At 38.6% G+C, this 19,629-nt stretch overlaps 1 protein-coding gene across 1 annotated transcript; it reads left to right on the top strand.

Moving 5' to 3' along the window:
• Window positions 1-542: 542 nt before the first annotated feature.
• pdca (phosducin a) lies at window positions 543-13,351 on the top strand. Its single transcript, XM_017704116.2, has 4 exons — window positions 543-639; window positions 7,906-7,964; window positions 10,782-10,930; window positions 12,288-13,351. Exons 2-4 carry the CDS (start codon window positions 7,919-7,921, stop codon window positions 12,804-12,806), a joined length of 714 nt encoding a protein of 237 aa, XP_017559605.1. The 5' UTR covers window positions 543-639; window positions 7,906-7,918; the 3' UTR covers window positions 12,807-13,351.
• Window positions 13,352-19,629: the final 6,278 nt, after the last annotated feature.

The raw sequence follows: 19,629 nt of genomic DNA on the forward strand, positions 1-19,629 counted from the left end.
GGGTCCCACCACAGTGACAAGAGGGATCCTGCCCCAGTTCCATGCTGGCTACAAAAAGAATTTCAAGGCTGTGATATCTGCCGTGAGGGGGTTGGGGGTGTGTGTGTGTGGGGGGGTATTACTAAGTACTACTTTAGTAGGGTGTCCAAACTTTTGCATGTGCCACAGTTTTTGTAATCGAGTATAAAGTAACTGTGCATTTAAATTTGAGTTACAGTAAATCTTGAGAAAAGAGTCAGGGGTGCCCAAACATTTGCACCCAACAGTACATGGACTCCATTGACATGTTTACATATTACATTCCAAACCCATGTATCTCATTTTCAGGCAGCTTTTCCTCACATTGATTACAGTAATTTATACAGTACTTTATACAGTATCACTGTCTCACTAGGGAGCGATGTCTTCTGAAGGTGATTCAACTCTCCTGCTGTAATCCTATTACATGCTTCTGAATTATGTCTGAGATGTCATCATGATGCTCATGTCTAATAGTCTAATACTCAAACAAAGCCCCTTAGGTCACTCCCACCCATGCCGTCACCACCAGTTCGTCACGTCGGACAAACACACTGCAGTCCGAACGCCGTCCACTCATAAACTAGGAAAACACCCATTCACGACACACTAAACAACCAGGTAAGAATGAAAACCTGCAGATTACACTTTTTAACCACTTAAATGTCTTGGGACCCCTGGTGGTTCCAAATCACAGTCATATTCTTCATAACTTTCATATTTCATAAGCTGCATTCAGAAGCTGTGCGTCGTATGAGGCTGTAACTCTTCTTTCCAGTCAAATAGATGGTGAAGTAATTTTAAACCCTTATAATAAAAGAAGCTGAACTCAGTTTGTTTTTCTACTGAAAGTCGACAGGTTTTTCCCCAAATCTGGGCTATAAACTATAAACAGACGTCTCTTCAGTGATCTGCTCTGTAAACATTACTTTTATAAAATAACACAAAGAGCGTCTGAGGTTTTTGGCTTTCAGCAGTAAATTATAGCATATAATGATGTGTGTAGATCATGAAACACATTCTGTTCATTTGAGGAGCTTTTACAAAAAATAATTAATTAAATAAATAAAAATTTACATTTATTTCATGCAGTTACTGAATAATTTGCCTTAGAATTTGGTCATGTAAATTCAGATGGACAAACCAAAATATACCCTAGAGAATAAGATGTTAAGAAACAAGTTCTGCGATTTTTAATTTTCTGCGTAATTCGAACTTATTTGAAAATTTCATGATAAATGGAGAGACAGAAATGCTCCAGAATTGCTTGCATTGTAAAAAGTGGCTCATTGGCTCAACCTAAAAAAATGACTTCATGTAGTAACAAGCCTTTGAACCAGTTTTATTAAACTCAAAAAACGACGTTGATCAAAAGAATCGTGCATTCAAAGGATTTGTTCAGGATGAATAAAACTACTTCATTTACTTGTTAACACATGAAGTAAACTTTTTAAGCTGAACCAATGAACCGTTTTTACAGTGTATGTTGATTTTTATGCACAATTACTGTTTAGCTTCTGAATTTAACATGTTGGAAAAACTAAACTACAATGTTGCCTGTGCAAATGTTATAGCACATTTTATATGTTGTTTTATTCAATGTTAAATGTTAAACTCAGCAAACAAATAGAAACCATGCTTTAAATTTAGCAGAAAATGCCATATTTTAGAGTGTTCTCCGTAGAGAACGCTTTATTTTCACTTAGAAAATCAATAAAACATGTGCTTAACATATACGTACACTGTATAAAATGACTTGTTAGTTCAACCTTAAAAATGATCAATGTGGAAACGACTGAATTATTTAAAAAAATGACTTTGATCTAAAGAACCTTTCATTAAAACTATTTATTTAGGTTGTGTAAAATTACAACATGAAGTAATGTTTTTAAGTTGATCTCATGAGATGTGTTTTATGTGGTTCTATGTAGCATTAAAAAGGGTTCTTCTATTGTTAGGATGTGAAGCTTGTAACAATAGAAGAAACTTTTTGGTGCTGTACAGAACTATTTTAAAAAAAGGTTCTATATAGAACCATACACTCCCTGAAAAATGATGGTTCTTTATGGGTTCTTTTGTAAATAAATTAAATGGCTCTATATAGAACCATGAACACTCAAAGATCCATTTCTATGATTAAATGGTTCTTTGCATTGTGAAATGGCTCTTCAGATTGATGAAGATGTGTTTTATGTGGTTCTATATAGCACTGAAAAGGGTTCTTCTATTGTTAGGATGTCAAGATTGTAACAACACAAGAACCTTTTTGGTGCTATATAGAACCATATAAAGTCCTATAAAAGGCTGGTTTTCCTGGGTTCCTTAGTAAAGGAATTGTTTCTATATAGAACAGTGAAGACATAAAAGAACCCTATGTATGATTCAAGTGTTCTTTGTATGGTGAAAGGGTTCTTCAGATTGTGCCATATTTGCTTCTACATAGAATCTTTTTGAAAAGGGTTCTGTGTAGCACCAAAAAAAAGGGTTTTCTATTGTTACAATGTCAAACTTGTAAGAACCTTGTTGGCGCTATATAGAACTATTTTTAAAAAGTTCTAGATAGAACCAGGTACACTCTTAAAAACAATGGTTCTTCACAGGTTCTTTAGTAAAGGAAATGGTTCTGTAGAACCATGAACACTCAAAGAACCCTTTATATGAGTAAACGGTGATTTAATCATATAAATGGTTCTTTGAGTGTTCACTGTTCAAAACTATTTCCTTAGGTTGTATAAAATCACAACATTAAGTAATTTTCAGTTGAACTGGTGAGCCATTTTTTACAGTGTAGAAACATAATGTTTAATACAGGGGAACTGCACTGGTTTCTTAACATTTCCACATAATTAAATGCTTGAGATGTAAACAGAGGCGTTCAGAGTGATTTGGTGTGAAACGTTCTGTTCTACAGAAACTTACAAAGTCAGACTTGCTCACAGTGGTGGTGACAGGAACCAGATGTCCACCTCTAAAAGCTCCCTCACTGAAAGTTTACCTGACATGGTGATGAATTCACTGCCTGATGTCTGAGACGCTGTTTTATGATTTTGGCCTTAATGTTTTTTTATAAATCCATTCATGGCTGATATATTTGCTGTGACTGCTGGCTCCTATCAGCACCACTGTAAAGAAATCTGAGTTTGTACGTTTCTCTGCAGTGAACCATTTCAGATCGAAACATTGTTAATGACTCTGTTTATACTTCAACGACTGAATTAGGCAGAACTTTGGAAAAATGAATGGAATTCCCCTTAACTGTAATCTAGAACTGTTAAACTGACAGTTTGGTATATGAGGCATCTTTAATGTCCAAGTCTGGTTAAGTGTGGTGAAACTAAATGGTTTATAGGAGCTTTTGCAAAAAACGTTGACGTCAATACGCTACTATGGCTGATGATGGGTTTAAAAACAATAGCAGTTTATCACGCCATTCAGTCGTCAGCCCTCTTACGTGCGACAGCTTGTACGAGAACTTCTCCTTTACTCCACAGTGATGTTACTGCATGCTTGAGCTTCTATATAACCATACTGGGTCATTTCCGATGTGGGTTCCTGTGAAACTGGAATTTAATACTTTAATAGCTTCACTTTAATAGCTGTTTACACTCAAGAGCGCTTGATTTGTTATTGTCTTATAGGATTTTAAACCAGCACTCATCATTTCTTCTGTTACCGTTCAGCTTTATCACCCGTCTGTAAAGAAATCTGAGCTGGCACAGGCATTAAAGGCGCTCTGTAAATAGAGATTATTATTATTATTATTATTATTATTATTATTATTATTACACATACATCATAAGATGGTTCTTCAAGTTAAAAAAAGTTCTTCTTTAGTAAAAACATGGTTCTATATAGAACCATGAACACTCAAAGAACCCTTTCCATGATGAAAGGCTCTGTGAATCATGAAAGGAATTCTTCAGATTGATAAAGATGTGTTTTATGTGGTTCTATTTAGGACTAAAAAGGTTCTTCTACTGTTACGATGTCAAGATTGTAGCCATAGAAGAACCTTTTTGGTGCTATATAGAACCATTTTTAAAAAGGTTCTATATAGAACCATGTACACTCTTAAAAACAATGGTTCTTCACAGGTTCTTTAGTAAAGGAAATGGTTCTGTAGAACCATGAATACTCAAAGAACCCTTTATATGAGTAAATGGTGATTTAATCATATAAATGGTTCTTTGAGTGTTCACTGTTCTATATAGAACCAATTTTCTTTCCTAAAGAACCACCTGTTTTAAGAACCATTTGTTAAAACTATTTCCTTAGGTTGTATAAAATCACAACATTAAGTAATTTTCAGTTGAACTGGTGAGCCATTTTTTACAGTGTAGAAACATAATGTTTAATACAGGGGAACTGCACTGGTTTCTTAACATTTCCACATAATTAAATGCTTGAGATGTAAACAGAGGTGTTCAGAGTGATTTGGTGTGAAACGCTCTGTTCTAGAGAAACTTACAGAGTTAGGGTTAGGGTTACTTGCTCACAGTGGTGGTGACAGGAACCAGATGTCCACCTCTAAAAGCTCCCTCACTGAAAGTTTACCTGACATGGTGATAAATTCACTGCCTGATGTCCATTTTTAAAAAGGTTCTATATAGAACCATGTACACTCTGAAAATTGATGGGCCTTTGAAGGTTCTTTATTAAAAGAAATGGTTCTATTTAGAACTATGAACACACAAAGAACCATTTAATTGATTAAAGGGTTTGTTGCATCGTGAAATAGTTCTTCAGATTGACGAAGATGTGTTTTATGTAGTTCTATTTAGCACTAAAAAGGGTTCTTCTATTGTTAGGATGTCAAGATTGCAGCCACAGAAGAACCTTTTGGGTGCTATATAGAACCATTTAAAAAAAGGTTCTATATAGAACCATGTACACTCCAAAAAATAATGGTTCTTCCTGGGTTCTTTAGTAAAGGAAATGGTTCTATATAGAACAGGGAAGACATAAAAGAACTTATGCATGATTGAAGTGTTCTTTGTATGCTGAAACGGTTCTTCAGATCGATGGAGAATGTGCCATATTTGCTTCCATGCAGGATCTTTTTGAAAAGGGTTCTATGTAGCATCAAAAAAAGATTTTTCTATTGTTACAACATCAAACTTGTAACAACAGAAGAACCCTTCTGGTGCTATATAGAACCATTTACAAAAGGGTTCTTTATAGAACCATATACACTCCTAAAAATTATGGTTCTTCACAGGTTCATTAGTAAAGGAACTAGTTCTATATAGAACCATGAACACTCAGAGAACCCTTTAAATGATTAAAGGGTTCTTTGCATTGTGAAATGGTTCTTCATATTGATGGAGAATGGGTTTTATGTGGTTCTGTTTAGAACCATCTACAGCAATGTCCCCACCAATCTGAAGAACGCTTTCATGATGTAAAGAACCCTTCAGTCATGGAAAGGGTTCTTTTACATTTTCACTGTTCTATATAGAGCCAATTTTCTTTCCTAAAGGACCAGCATGTTTAAGAGTGGAGGTGTCCATTGAAACGCTTGTTGACGAGGTTAATCTTATAATCCCTCTTCAACCCAGATTAACTGAGGTGACACTGACAGCTTCAACAGGCCACACAGTACATTCATAATCCACTGTTCTACAGTTACATCACCAGAAGTGCAGCTGCACAATCCACCACACCTGCTGAGACACACCCTCTTCCTTCGTTCAGTGATGCCACGCTGCTCTGACAATGCGCTTCTGACCAGTGGTGGACGAAGTACACAAATCATGTACTTGAGTTAAAGTAGAGACACCCAAGGTAAAATATTACTCCAGTAAAAGTAGAAGTTCCTCCCTTTAGACCTCCACTTGAGTAAAAGTACTAAAGTATTTACCTTCAAATGTACTTAAGTATCAAAAGTAAAAGTACTAAAAGAGTAATTATGGCTCTGATGTCCTGTTATAATTTTTATAACAAGACTCGCTTCATGAACTCATTTCAGGTGAAAGTCCTCCAGTGTCTCTCTTGGTAAACCAGTCTTTTAATAGAACGTCATTAATTAGTGACGCTGACGTCTATTAAAATGATCATAAGCACAAAACACTGAAGGTAAACAGTTTCCATCAGGGAGAACCGAGTGGCTCTGAAATCACTTTTTACACACAAGCAAAGTTTCAGTTTAAGATTTATTTACAACTTAGTTCCAAGTTTAAGTTGAATAAAAACTGGCTTTAAACTCTGGATTACAAATGAGCTCCTTTACTATATTGATCTGTAGGCCTCTGTTCATAAACATAAACCAGCCCAGACTAATTTACTATAAAATGAAATGGTGTTTGTGGAAATTCAGAAAAAAGCCGCGTCAGTCTCGACTGCATATGTGGACATATTTCTATATTGTGCTCTATTTACACAAAGTTAGGTTAGTTCATCATTTATGTTGAACAGACTCTCCCAAAATTTTACGCTGCTGCGCTGACGTTGAACCGTGTGCTGTACTGGGTCGGTATGACCAACAGGTCAAAACCAGCTCTAAACAAAGTGACCGCTGGGCCTGATTGGTGCTCTGGCTTTGCGCTTCTTTTGTTTTGACGTGTTACGTTTTTATACACACAGAAACCAAAAGGAACGACAGATTTCTCAAAATGTAGTGGAGGAAAAAATCAGATATTAGACTCTGAAATGTAGTGGAGTGAAAGTAAAAAGTCACCAAAATGGAAAAACTTCAGTACAGATACACAAAAAAACTACTTAAGTACAGAAACCAATTACATTTACTTAGTTATTAGTCCTGAACTGGAAGCTTAGCAAAGAAAATCATTGGCATTTTGGGGCATGTAGCAGGCTAGCTAACTCACCAACCATAAATCGTAAAACAAAAAAGTAAAAATACTTTTGCTAGAAAATTATCTGCTACTTAGAGTGCAGTGCTGCATAGAATGTGAGTGGCGTGCAGTGCTTAGCTGAGCAGCTAACCTAGCAGTTAGCAAGCTAGAAAACACACATACAGCCCTGCTAGAAAAACTAGCATAGCTTTTGGATACCGCTATGCTGGTCAATCAATGTGACCATGCTGGGTGAGCAACTAAAGCAGGACCAAAAGCACTAGAACAGGATAAAACAGTTTAAACCAGTTTTCAGCTTTGTGACAAAAGCTAATGTGACTGGGCCTGCAACTTTTGTTTGTGGCTTACATTCATCGTTATGGGAGGAGTCATTTTCCCCAAGTGAATTAAATTTTAACAAGTGCTAAATCAGTTTTCCCAGTTAAAATGAATACTAATCAACGTTGAAACGTGGAAGTTCAAATTGATTTCTTACCAGTGAAAACCGAATTATGGAGCGCCATATTTACAAAACTAGAAAAAGCTACAATCTCATCCACACCTCAGTTTTTACTGATTTAGAGAACATTTTTAATATTAATATTAAAATTTATATTATTATATTTATGCCATTGTCATTTACAACATGGTTAGGTTTTGATTCGTTACAACTAGAGCCGTTTTAAATTGATACTCAATCTTATGTAAACATATCTAGCAAAGTCTGTAGTACATATTTTGACAAAAATATGAGCTGCAACTTCTTATTAGGTTGAAAAGAATTTCTTGTCCAACCTAGCATCAGTGCAAAACCAAGATTATGGGAACTTGAATTCTGCAGCCTATCTAAGGAGCTTCAGATGCCTGCTTGAGAAATAAATCTCAGTTCCGTTTACTATGAAGCAACGTTCTCAGAATAACAGTGAAACTTGTCCTAATCCTAGTTTTGGGAACCCAGGGGGAAATTGCATGACATGGGCAAATTTTTCAGGGCACACAACATCCGCATTGACTTCCTGCACTGCTACCAATGGCCACAGTAGAAACAATTGCGCAAAGAAATGCTTAGTATGTGCTACTCTGTTCCTCTGCGCAGGTTTACCAGAAGAATGTCAGGCTCGGTTGATGAAGAGGAACTGCCAGCAACACATACAGGTACCAAGCAGACACCATCCACTAGAAATCTATTCTTGGTACAAAGCCTTTACTTCAGCAAGCTGCTTTTGCTAATGTTGGAATTATAAGACACGCACAAATACAATGATCTTCTGGTTACTGTAAACACAAGCTTGTTACACTGACATCATCAACAGAGAAGAAAAGCATGCAGTTCTGCTGTATTATACGCACCAACCATACTACATTTACGCAATACTGGGCGTCTCTTTGATGTACTTGGCTACTGTCCAGAATTTAATGGATGACTGCAGTCTGGACATCACACAAGCATAAGCCTTATCTTTCATTACGCACAACTCCAATCCCCTTTTCCACTCAGCTATGCTTCTTGTGATAAATCTCAGCATCGCTTTCCATCTGCTTTGCTTCACTGAACCAGACTTGCATGGATATCCTCCCTACAGTCCTGTAGAGGTCAGAGACCACCCGTTATTTTTTAATCTTCCAGTCGAAATAACCATTAAATTATTCATTTTTCAATTAGATGTTTCTGAGGAGATTAAACTTAGATAAGGAATAAGAAGGACAGTTTCCAAAACTGGAGTTAATTAAAGTAACTAAAAAAGCTACAGAGAAAATGTGGCTCCTAACAGCCACCTGGAAGAGCTGGTGGACACCAAAGCTGCCCCCATCAGAGAACCAGCACTGAAAGCTTTCCTCTTTGAGAGAGAGGAGAAAATCAAGCTGCTTTAGATCTGAAAACATCCACAGGTGTTTCTGTCCATCCTTCCACTGTGAGAAGACCACTCAGCACTCATGACTTAATTATCTTGTGATCTCAAGATAACAAAGTTGTTATTTTAAGATCACAACTTAACTATCTGCTGATCTCAAGATAACAACTTTGTCATCTTGAAATCACACGATAGTTTGGTTATCTTGAGATCATCACTTACCTATCTTGTGATCTCAAGATAACAGAGTTCTTAACTTGAGATCATGACTTAATCATCTTCTGATACTGCAATAACAACAGGTGTTATCGTATGACCGCAAGGTAAGTCTCAATCTCAAGATAACAACTTATGGAGCCCTGCTGGTGACATCCTGTATAAATAAAAATAATGCATGGCCACACCTTATTAACGCATGGGAATGTGATCCTAATGATTGAGTCATGGCCATGATTAAGTAAGGCATGGGAACTAGATCACGGCTTACTAAGTCGTGGCCACACATTACTTTTATTCATACAGGATGTCACCAGCAGGGCTCTGTACAACTACCTTATCTTGAGATCACAACTAATTTGTGATTTCAAGATAACAAATTATCTTGAGATGATGACTTAACTATCTTGTGGTCTTGAGATAACAAAAGATTACAACTACAAGATAATCAAGTCCTGATCTCAAGATATCAACTTAAGTATCTTGTGATCTCAAGATAACAATCCACAAAATTATAGCGACAGCTCATGGCCTCTCCAGGCTTCTGTAGTAAAGAGTGGAGACACAACATTTCCTTGTGGTCATTTTGACTTGGAACTGCATAAACGACGAGCGGTCTCTGACTTTTGAACAGTGCCACTGGTGAGAGGATGTTTTCTATATTTGATAAAGGACATGCTGACATGCTGCTAAATGGAAGCAGTTAAGTCCCTGTAAAGATTATATGACTGATGAATCGACCAGGGCGGCACAGTGTGAAGGCTCACGCCTCACAGCAAGACGGATCTGGGGTCGGTTTGGTGACCAGGGTTCTCCCTGTGTCTGTGAGGGTTTCCTTCCACAGTCCAAAGACATGCAGTCAGATGAACAGGAGATGCTAAACAGCCCCTAGCTGTGAATGTATATGTCCGTGTGTCTGCCCTGTGATGAACCGGTGACCTGGCCAGGGGGTTGCCTGCCTTCTGCCCAATTGCCACTGAGATAGGCTCCGGCTCCCCACGACCCAGTAGGATAAGCGGCTGATAATGTGAATGGACCAATAGAAATGGTCCAAAATTATTTGGAAAAAAATATCTTTAACTTAACTTTCATTATAAGCTAAGATTTATTTTTCTACTCTTGTAAAATGATCATTATTTCAACGGTGTGCTGATACCAACTAGCTTTCATTCACTATTAGGAGTGTTAGCATGCTGGGTGAAGCATTTCTTTACTTTTTTAGCTGGGGGGTGTAGATAAGTTATTAAGTTATTAAGTGATACTTTTCTGATCCCACAACCGGGGAAATTCCACCTCCACATTTAACCCATCCGTGAAGTGAAACACCACATACACACTAGTGAACACACACACTAGGGGGCAGTGAACACACTTGCCCGGAGCGGTGGGCAGCCCTATCCACGGCGCCCGGGGGAACAGTTGGGGGTTAGGTGTCTTGCTCAAGGACACCTCAGTCATGGACTGTCGGCCCTGGGGATCTAACCGGCAACCTTCCGGTCACAAGGCCAGATCCCTAACCTCCAGCCCACAACTGCCCCATAATATCAGAAAATATCTGTTTTAATAGTTCCATCTAATAATTTAGCTACGTGCTAAATTTTCTTTAAGATAACAACTTTGTTATCTGGAGATCACAACACAGTTCAGTTGTTATCGTTGGTATCTTGAGGTCACAAGACAAGTTGCAATCTCAAGATAATAACTACCTTGTGATCTCAACATAGCAAAGTTGTTAGTTGTTATCTTGAGATCACAACTTAACCAACTTGTGATTTCACAATAACAGAGTTGTTCTCTTCAGATGATGACTTAATTATCTTGTGATCTTGAGATAACAAAGTTATCACCAGAAGGGTGATACTAGAAGGGTGGTGTGGATAATCTCTCGCCGCGGCTCTTCCAGGTCCTAAAGGAGTGATCCACGACTGGAGGAAATTTAAGCTGGAAAGTGAGGACCATGAGAGCATGCCCCAGAAAAGGAGAGAGCTCCTCAGACAGATGTCCAACCCAAGGCCCAGCAATGAGGACGACCCTGAGAGGGTTAACCGCAAGGTAGGTAGGACTGCACCACAACACAAGCGGAAGAACTGGTGCCTTCATGTTACACAGGCAGGAGTAGAGGTCTGTGAAGGTTTTTGGGTAAAATATTATCTGTGTGCTGTTAAAGTAAAAAGGTTTACTATTTATCAGATTAAATTTGCATTTTGGTCACATGGGACGACTTTCAACAAAAACAGACAGAATTCATTTTCACATGACCATTTTTCAAACTCTCTAAACCCCTTACACCTAAACAGGCTATTTTTCTTACTGAGCTTTTGGATTAATTATCTTGTGCTCTTGAGATGACAAAAGTTATCTTAAGATCACGAGACAATTAAGTCACAATTTCAAGATAACAATATAACCACCTTGTAATCCTTACACCTTGTAAAAATATCTAAGATATTTTAGATAATACTTAGATATGATATATATCTAAGTATGTTAACTTTGTTAACAAAGTTCAGTAACACTGAGATTAATAACTGATTATCACATTGATTTATCAGTCTACTCAGGCTTTAGCAGAGCTCAGTAACACTGAGATTAATAACTGATCATCACATTGATTTATCAGTCTACTCAGGCTTTAGCAGAGCTCAGTAACACTGAGATTAATAACTGATCATCACATTGATTTATCAGTCTACTCAGGCTTTAGCAGAGCTCAGTAACTGATTAATAACTGATCATCACATTGATTTATCAGTCTAGTCAGGCTTTAGCAGAGCTCAGTAAAACTGAGATTAATAACTGATCACATTGATTTACCAGTCTACTCAGGCTTTAGCAGAGCTCAGTAACTGATTAATAACTGATCATCACATTGATTTATCAGTCTACTCAGGCTTTAGCAGAGCTCAGTAAAACTGAGATTAATAACTGATCATCACATTGATTTATCAGTCTACTCAGGCTTTAGCAGAGCTCAGTAAAACTGAGATTAATAACATTCAAACTTTGCAGCAGATGAGCTATCGTCTCTAACTTTACATCTACAAGGTGGACCAACAATATCAGTGCATCTAATAGAGTGGACAGTGAGTGGAAAGAGAGTGTCTGATGCACAACACACACTAACACACCAACACCACATCAGTGTTACTGCAGTGCTGAGAATGATCCACCACCTAAACAATACCTGCTCTGTGAGGGTCCAAGGGGGCCCTGACCACTAAAGAACAGAGTAAAAAGGGGCTAACAAAGTATGCAGATGGACTCCAGTCTGTAATTGTAGAACTACAAAGTGCTCCTATAAGGTCAATACAGCTGATAAAAAGAGTAAAGGTGCCAGTCTGTGTGTTTTTTCTGCTTTACATTGTTTTTTCTGACATTACATTGATGTCTAATTTGTGACCCAAAACAGATGAGCGTCCAGGAGTATGAGATGATCCAAGAGGAGGACGAGCAAAGTCTGAAGAAATACCGCAAGCAGTGCATGCAGGAGATGCACGAGCGCTTGAGTTTCGGGCCCAGGTTTGACAGTGTTTTCGAGCTGGAGAGCGGAGAGGCCTTTCTGGAGGCCATCGAGAAGGAGCACCACCTGACGTTGGTCATCGTCCACATCTATGAAGATGACGTGAAAGGTTGCGAGGCTCTCAACAACTGCCTGACCTGCCTGGCTGCTGAGTACTCCTGTGTGAAGTTCTGTCGGATCCAGGCATCTGCCACGGGGGCCGAGGAGCGCTTCTCTGAAGATGTTTTGCCCACTCTGCTGGCGTACAAGGGTGGGGAGATGTTGGGCAACTTCGTCTGCATCACCAAGCACTTCAACGAGGAGTTCTTCGCCACAGACGTGGAGAACTTCCTCAACGAGTATGGCCTGCTCCCAGAGAAGGAGTTCGCGGCCTGCCCCGATGATGAAGAAGAGCACGGGGTGGAATGATCCATGATCATGAGAAAGATCATGCCGGTGGAGGAGAAGCCATGGCAAACCTTTGGACAGATGGGTTATGATCTCAACATGCATAGAGGCTCATTAACTCATAAGCTTTACTGAGACATACATACAGCTGTAAGTAAAAGTTTTCTGCAACATTTAGGGCACAATTTTAACATTTTGGCAAAAAAAAACTAAAATATGCCATAACTTTTGCACAGGAATCACGGTATGTTTGATTTTTTATTTTAACTTCATCAAATAAACACTGCGCATTAAAATGTGTGTGGAGGACGGACGTATTCACATGTTTTCAACAGAGCTGGGGTGCACAAACTTTTGCACACAGCTGTACATATACACTGAGTTGCCAGTTTATTAGGTACATGTTATCTTGTCCCTACTCTCATTGACCTTTTTATCAGAAACAGCTACCATACGGGGCTCCTTGTCACTGTGGAATATGGAATGGCCCACCACCCAAATGATATCTGCAGTGGTCCCATGGTGGTCCTCTTCCACTGATAAATGGCGTAGGGGGGTTGGGGGGGATGCTTGGGGGCAATTAAATTGTGCTGTAAAAGATGAGCCTCAGTAACTGTAAACCTACCATCTTGGAAGGTGTTTCCAATAAAGTGGTCATTGGTTCAAATCCTATAACTTACTTATTATTCCAGTATGCCGAGATACTTAAGTCCCTCTGCGCTGAGGGGAGGCTGTGCTGCTCCCAGTGACTGGATCAATAAAGTATATCTTAACCTAATAAACTGGCAAACCATAAAGAAAACCTGACTGCATTGATAGAGACCTGTGGAATGAGGTCACAGACACGACACAAAGCAAGATGCTTCTAATCAGTCGATGACCAAGGGTGAGAAGACAAATCATCAACAAAAGGCTGGGACACAATAACACTTATGTATACTGTTGTGTGCAAAAGTATGGCTGCAAATAAATAGAAATTATCCAATAAATTTACAGAAAAATGCCATATTTGTCTTCTCTGTAGAAGATGTGTTAATGTGTTTTCACTTAAAAATCTACAGAACGTGTTATTTAACCAGACTTTAGATGTCATAAGGTAATATTATCACTGTCAGACAAAAACCTTGTGCCCCCAAAATGGTAACATTGCAGGAGGAGGGAATAAACATTCAACGTAAGTTACTAGAAAGAGATTTTGTTTCAAGCTATTTAAGCAATTTGCCATTAGTTTTGGTCTGTTCATCAGGACATTTTACTACAATGTAAAGGGTACCAGACATTTATTATTATTTATTATGTCAAAAGAAAACAATAAAATGTCAAAGTTTATATACCCCTGGCCAAATTATATTTCTGTTGATTTGTTCTCTGCAGAGAACTAATTTATTTGTGGCATTTTTCTCCAAAAGCATATTTTATTTACAACCTTGTTTCCAAAAAAGTTGGGATGTTGTACAAAACCTAAATAAAAACAAAATACAATGATGTGCAAATAATTTAAATCCTATTTTTAATTGAAAATAGTACAAAGACAATATATTATATGTTGACAGAGAGATTTTTATTGTTTTTTGAAAAAAATGTATGCACAGAAGTGTGTTCTGTGATGGGTTAAGTTATTCATATATATATATATATATATATATATATATATATATATATATATATATATATTACAACATATACACATATTACATATAAATATGTATTATACATACATATATAACACTATAGAAGTGAAGCTTGGATATAACTTAGTCAGTGTGCAGCTTGTATAGCAGTAGATTTACTGTCTGTGGAAAAGAACACCTCACAGTGAACATGTCCAAATTGTGCCCAATTGTGTCGTCATGTGACTCGTTAGAGTTACAAGGTTCCAGGTGTGAATGGGGAGCAGGGCTGTTAAATTTGGTGTTTTAGGTACATTTCAAAAATGTCCAGCGGCATGTCTGTGTGGGTTTCCTCCGGGTTCTCCGGTTTCCTCTCACAGTCCAAAGACATGCAGTCAGGCCAATTGGACATGCTAAATTGCCCCTGGGTGTGTGAGTGACTGTCTGTGTCTGTCTGTCTGCCCTGCAATGGACTGGCGACCTGTCCAGGGTGTATCCTGCCTTCTGCCCGATGACTGCTGGGATAGGCTCCAGCACCCCCCCATGACCCTGACGGAGAAGCGGCTTAGAAAATGGATGGATGGATGGGTGGATGGGTACATTTCACTCATACTGGCCACTGGATATTTGAGAAATAAAATTGTTCTCCACAAAGACAGCCTAAGCTATAAGAAGATTGCTAACACCCTGAAACTGAGCTATAGCACAATGGCCAAGGTCATACAGTGGTTTCCTAGGACAGGTTCCAACCGGAACAGGCCTCACCAGGGTCGACCAGAGAAGCTGAGTCTACGTGTTCAGCATCATATCCAGAGGTTGGCTTCAAAAAACAGATACATGAGTGCTGCCAGCATTGCTGCACAGGTTGAAGAAGTGGGAGGTCAGTCTGTCAGCGCTCAGACCATACGCTGCATAATGCATCAACTCTGTCTGCATGGCCGTCATCCCAGAAGGAAGCCTGACGCACAAGAAAGCAAGGACATGGATTACTGGAACCATGTCGTGTGGTCTGATGAGACCAAGATAAACTTGTTTGGCTCAGATGGTGTCCAGCATGTGTATCGGTGCCCTGGTAAGGAAACTGCACCACATGGCAGTTTTCCAACACGATAATGACCCCAAACACACCTCCAAGATGACAACTTCCTTACTGAAGCTAAAAGTGATGGACTGGCCAAATATGTCTCCAGACCTAAACGCAATTGTGCACCTGTGGGGCATCCTCAAGCGGAAGGATTAACATATAACTAAAATGATGTAAAAACATCTGTGCTCTGTGAATAAATTCCATCTGACTAAGAGACTAAGAGCTCTTCGTGGGTGGCCGCATTTATGTATTGTTGTCCTGACATGTTTCTTCCTCCCACTGAAGATCAGAGGTAAAGTGTCCTAAAGTAACTGACCTAAACAAGAAAGCCAGGATCTGAAACGACAGGCTGGTTTAATTGAAGACGCACCCTTGTCCAAACATGCCTATAAAGCATGAGACAGATCAGAGAGTAGAGTATCAGTGTGTGTGTGTGTGTGTGACACAATGAGACAGCACTGATTCACTGAACATTACAGCCAGTTACAACAGCCAAGCTGTTATTATCCTTATCATCATCGCCATTATTAAATATAAATGATGCTCCTGAACAATTAAGAGCAAACAGAACAGACCCAGGTTCCCTGCCTGGAACAAAAATGTAATTGGTATCCATTATGTAGAGGTTCTTCAATCTTTAAGAGGTTTAAAAAGGTTCCCTTTAAAAAGCTTCTTCAATGGCATCGCCCCAGAGAACCCTTATTACACCTTTATTGTTAAAGGGCCCGTATCCTACATTCTTCTTACAAAAACCAGCCATTCATATTTACATGGTCAGCCTTTCAACAGGCAGTATTTGCTACTGTAACTTTAAGATTGAAATATGTAAATGAGCTTTGTTCTGATTGGCTGTTCTGTATTGCGCCTTGCTCAAAAGGCAGCCCAGGCTGAAACACTCATTTTTTTCCCAACATAGTAGGAGAAAAAATGACACATATAAATGAAATGTGCCACAACTTTAAGTTAACACATCCTCTAGAACACCACACGTAAATGTGATTTTTCTCTGCACAATTTCTATGTATTTACATAGTTGAACATATTGGAAAAAGACAAAACATACAGCGCAAAATATGCCATAGCTTTTGCACAGGCCTTTCAAAATGTTTATCATATAAACAGTAATTGTGCAATAAAATCTGCAGAAATGTGTCTCTGTAGAGGATATTTTACTTATTTTCACCTAAAAAATGAACAAAACATGGAGCCGGGGGCCTCCACACAACTGTATGCAAACAAAAAACTGACTTCAAAGTGAGCGGTTTTGTTTGTTTCCATATATGGACTGTATGGACTGGACAGTACGTTCTGAAACTGTAACAGTGATCATAATAATAATCTTAATAATAATAATAATTATTATTATTATTACAATAATAATTATAATAACAATAATAATACATTTCATTTATACAGCACCTTTCACAAACACAAGGATGCTGTAATCACATACTTCATCCAAATTTCATTTAAAATAAACAGTTAATTTTCCATGATATGGGCCCTTCAAGAGCACGCAGTATAAAAGCAGACTGTATATGTTTTGCAACACATGTAAATATTTAATGCATTTTTCCGATAACTCTACACGACTGAGGAGCAGAGCAGAGTCATAAACATCAGCTCAGAGGATGACTCAGCAAGAAGAAGGTGAAGAGTTCGGAAAGCCGCACCGTTTACAGACCTTAGTGAGGTCAGGATGATAACGCAGCCCACAGCTCAGAGACAACTGGTTTAAACTCAGCACAGCTAAGGAAATCTCACTGCCTAGTATTCAGTGGAACATCACGCTGCTACACACTATGAAGTGAGTAATGAGTTTATTTCACAAATACAACCGTCAACAAGTCATTTTGGCTGAATCCCAAACAGCTCCATACTCCTTTTGTAGTGCACTATGTAGGTCATGAAATATGATGCATGTTAGGGGAGGCCTAGCCAGCACGTGTGAACTGACCACGACTGAGGCTACGTTCACATTACAAGCCTCGTTGCTCAAATCCAATCTCTCGGACATGATGGTTCACATTCGTTTAGGTAAGTGACTTAAATCTGTCATTAATGTGATGAACCGGCCTGAAATGACCCTCATGAGCTCATCCTACTCAGTAACGTCACGTGACTGAATCACTGCATCATCAGCACAAACTAACAAGCAGAACGAGCTTCACTGAGAAGATCATTAACTCTGATCAGCTCTCAGCTTCATTATTAGAGCCAGACGAAGGAGAAAAAGGTGAGAGAAGCTGCTTTTCCACCGTTTACAGGCTTTAACTTCTGTTCGGCGCTGTTGTCATAGTAACGCTGAATGATGGTCACGCACAGTGGAATAAAAGCACATGAATTCTAATCTGAGCATCACATTAAGGTCACATGGCCACAAATCGGATACTTATCTGATTTAGGACAACATATGAACGTGACTCAGTCAGACTGGATTCAAGGATCAGATTTGTGTCCACACAGCCTTGAAAACACCAGATCTGAGACACATTAGATCAAAAAATAGGATTTGTGCCACTTCAACCTGGTAATGTGAACGTGGCCATACACTGTTAGAAATGAAGGTTCTGTTCAGGAACATTTTTCGTTCATCAAGGTACAAACAATGTAAATGTACCTTCAAAGCTCCAGCAGTGGTTTTAAGGTCTGATTATGAACCTTAAATCAGTTTCTCCAGGTGAAAAGTTGGTATTTGTACCTTTTCATATCCGCATGTTTTAAAACAGAACAGTAGAATAAAAGCCTGGAGGCGAGGCGGGGTGTGTGGAGTCAGTACAGCTTAGAACACATCATTTCAGTGGATTATGGTTCAGTTATGTTCCCTGACTAAAGGTACTGAGATGGAGCCTTGAGGGAACCATCCCAGTGACAAAAGGTGAACTGCCCCAGTGACAGTTTACTACCTTTACCCTTTCTGAGAGTGTATGAAAGTGGCTCCAGTCAGATTTGAAAATATCAGATTTGTGTCCACACAGCCCTGAAAACATCAGATCTGAGTCACATTAGGACAAAAAATCTGATTTGTGCCACGTCAGCCTGGTAATGTGAACGGAGCCTCAATATTAAATTTTTTCCAAACTATCATTAAATGATAAATAATATACTGTAATTATCTATTTATGGTACTTTCTTGAGTTATCCAGCTCAAAATCTGATCACCACTTTGCAGATATGAAGCATTCTAGATTATAGTTTATTTATTTAATCCCGAAATGTAATACAGCTTTCTGAATCATTATGGAATTATCTTCAGTTATGCTTATCATTCCAGAATTCCCTTTACTTTAAACAGCTTTATTTGAACATAACGGAGTAGAGTACTGCCATCATATCAGAATAATTTTGTACAATACTCCGGAAACAAAACTGTTCCCATATTAAGGAAAACTGGGATTCCAGAGATGTGGTGATTCCAAACTATGGAATGTTAGTGCAAGTCCAACAGGGAGTCATGTAGCTCTCTATTAGACATACAATGCAATGGTCCTTATTCACTAACCGTTCTTAAGAAGAAATTCCTTCTTGAACCCATGTACGCAGTTTTCACGAAGATCCTGACGTTCACCAGTGTTTTCTTACTGGGAGTTTGTTCTTGGGTCAGAACAGAATCTACAAACTCAGGAGCATAAAGGTGAAAACAGTTCTGAGGTTTAAGAACCTGTCACAAATCTGACATAGACTTTCTCTTAGTACCTTCCTCAAGAACACATTTAAGAACAAACCGAGGAAGATATTAGAGAATGAGGCCCAATGTCTGGAAGCAGAAGCCACTTGGAAAGACCTTCTTAAGTGAATTCTGATCTTACAGAAGAATTCCAGCAAAATCTCTGCGTAATTAAATAGTTAAGATGTAAACAGAGTCATTTAGAGTGGTGTGGAATGAAATGCTCAGCCAGAACTGTTCATAGTGGTGGTGATAGGAACCAGACGTCCACCTCTAAAAGCTCACAGAAAGTTATTAAATGAAGAGGTTATGAATTCACTGCCTGATGCCTGAGACATTGTTTTATGATAGTTTTGTGATAAAGTTTTGGTATAAAATGTATTGTAATATGTTTATGTTAATCAACTCATGGCAGAGGGATACATGCAGGGCATTATGAGCAAAAATAGTCCCAAAGGAAAACTGGAAAAAAAAAAAAAG

This window comes from Pygocentrus nattereri, chromosome 17 (genome assembly GCF_015220715.1).
Source record: "Pygocentrus nattereri isolate fPygNat1 chromosome 17, fPygNat1.pri, whole genome shotgun sequence".
NCBI classification, from domain to species: Eukaryota; Metazoa; Chordata; class Actinopteri; order Characiformes; family Serrasalmidae; genus Pygocentrus; species Pygocentrus nattereri.